The 1,166-nt window shown below is 46.5% G+C and overlaps 1 protein-coding gene across 1 annotated transcript in view; it reads left to right on the top strand.

The window, feature by feature from the left end:
- Positions 1 to 1,160, top strand: part of efs (embryonal Fyn-associated substrate) — a 10,482-nt gene extending 9,322 nt beyond the window's left edge. Inside the window, exons 7-8 of the mRNA XM_005949430.3 lie at positions 260 to 517; positions 600 to 1,160. Coding sequence (XP_005949492.1) covers positions 260 to 517; positions 600 to 785 — 444 coding nt within the window. The 3' untranslated portion in view covers positions 786 to 1,160. The remainder of the gene's footprint in view (positions 1 to 259; positions 518 to 599) is intronic.
- The last annotated feature ends 6 nt before the right edge of the window (positions 1,161 to 1,166 follow it).

Below are 1,166 nucleotides of genomic sequence, written 5' to 3'. Positions count from 1 at the left end.
TTTTATGTATGTTTCCACATGTTTTAATAAATTGCTGCTCCCATTTTCCATGCACTATCCTAAGAAATAATGAGATTTGCACAGTGCTGTAAATATGTGCGTTGTGTTTTTTATTTTAATTTCTCAGGACTTCTTTCAGTTTGCTGTTTATGTATCTGAAAGTCTTGTTTTCATTCTCCTTAATTCAAATTAGAAACCTTCTGGCTACTTTCCTACATTTCTTGTGCAGATTTTCATGTTCCTTTCTCATCTTTTTCAGTTGACCCCCTCCCCTCCTCTGCCAGTGTCCCTCTCCCTGGAGGACTCAGAGCTGCTCTCCTTCTACTCCTCTCAAAGCCTCGCCCACCTCTCCTGCCTGGCGGATGCCGTCGATGTGCTCTTCAGCAGCGTGAAGGGAAACCAACCTCCTCGAATCTTCGTCGCCAGAGGAAAGAGCCTCATTGTAACTGCGCACAAGCTGGTATTCATCGGGGACACGCTCTCCCGTCTTCTCACGTCTGCTGACCTCCGGGCCAAAGTATGTGGAAAAGTTGGCATGATGTTTAGATCCGGCATTTCATAGCGGTGTAATATCTTTAATATTTTTTTTCCCCCATCAGATCACTACCTCGGGGGGACGGCTCTGCCAAGCTTTGAAGGCAGTCGTGGTGGCAACAAAGGGTGCTGCACAGAACTATCCATCAGTATCTGCCACCCAGGAGATGGTGGACCGTGTCGCAGAGCTCTCCCAGCAGGCGGCCGGCTTCTCCACTCTGCTGCAGCGTCTGGCAGAAATATCTTCATGATGTTTCTTAGTGCTTACGTTAAAACAAACAACTTTGTCTACACTACACATCTATCTCCTCCTCTCTGAAATGCCTTATTTGTTGTTACACTCGTTCATTACCCCTGTGCTTGAATGGGATGGAAGGAAGCGAAGCCGAATCCTGCGGCGAGGCGTTTGTTCCTCGCCACAGCTGTTATCCAGCTGTTTTCACCGTGTTGGGTGTGTCGTCTGAGCGCGTGCTGGTTTGCTTTTGTTTCTCCACTGACCTCTGTGCTTTGATGCCAGGCAAAAATAGTTTTTTAAGTGTTAATTTATTGAAGATTTTGAAGCCCCTGTGTGGTTTAAGTGTCCGTGTGGACTTCCTATTTTGGGAGCTTTGCTTTAATGTGCTTGCCATATT

Source organism: Haplochromis burtoni, unplaced genomic scaffold, assembly GCF_018398535.1.
Source record: "Haplochromis burtoni strain Fernald_Lab_line unplaced genomic scaffold, NCSU_Asbu1 Contig_663, whole genome shotgun sequence".
Lineage (NCBI taxonomy): Eukaryota > Metazoa > Chordata > Actinopteri > Cichliformes > Cichlidae > Haplochromis > Haplochromis burtoni.
This window is presented reverse-complemented; position numbering and strand designations above follow the sequence as displayed.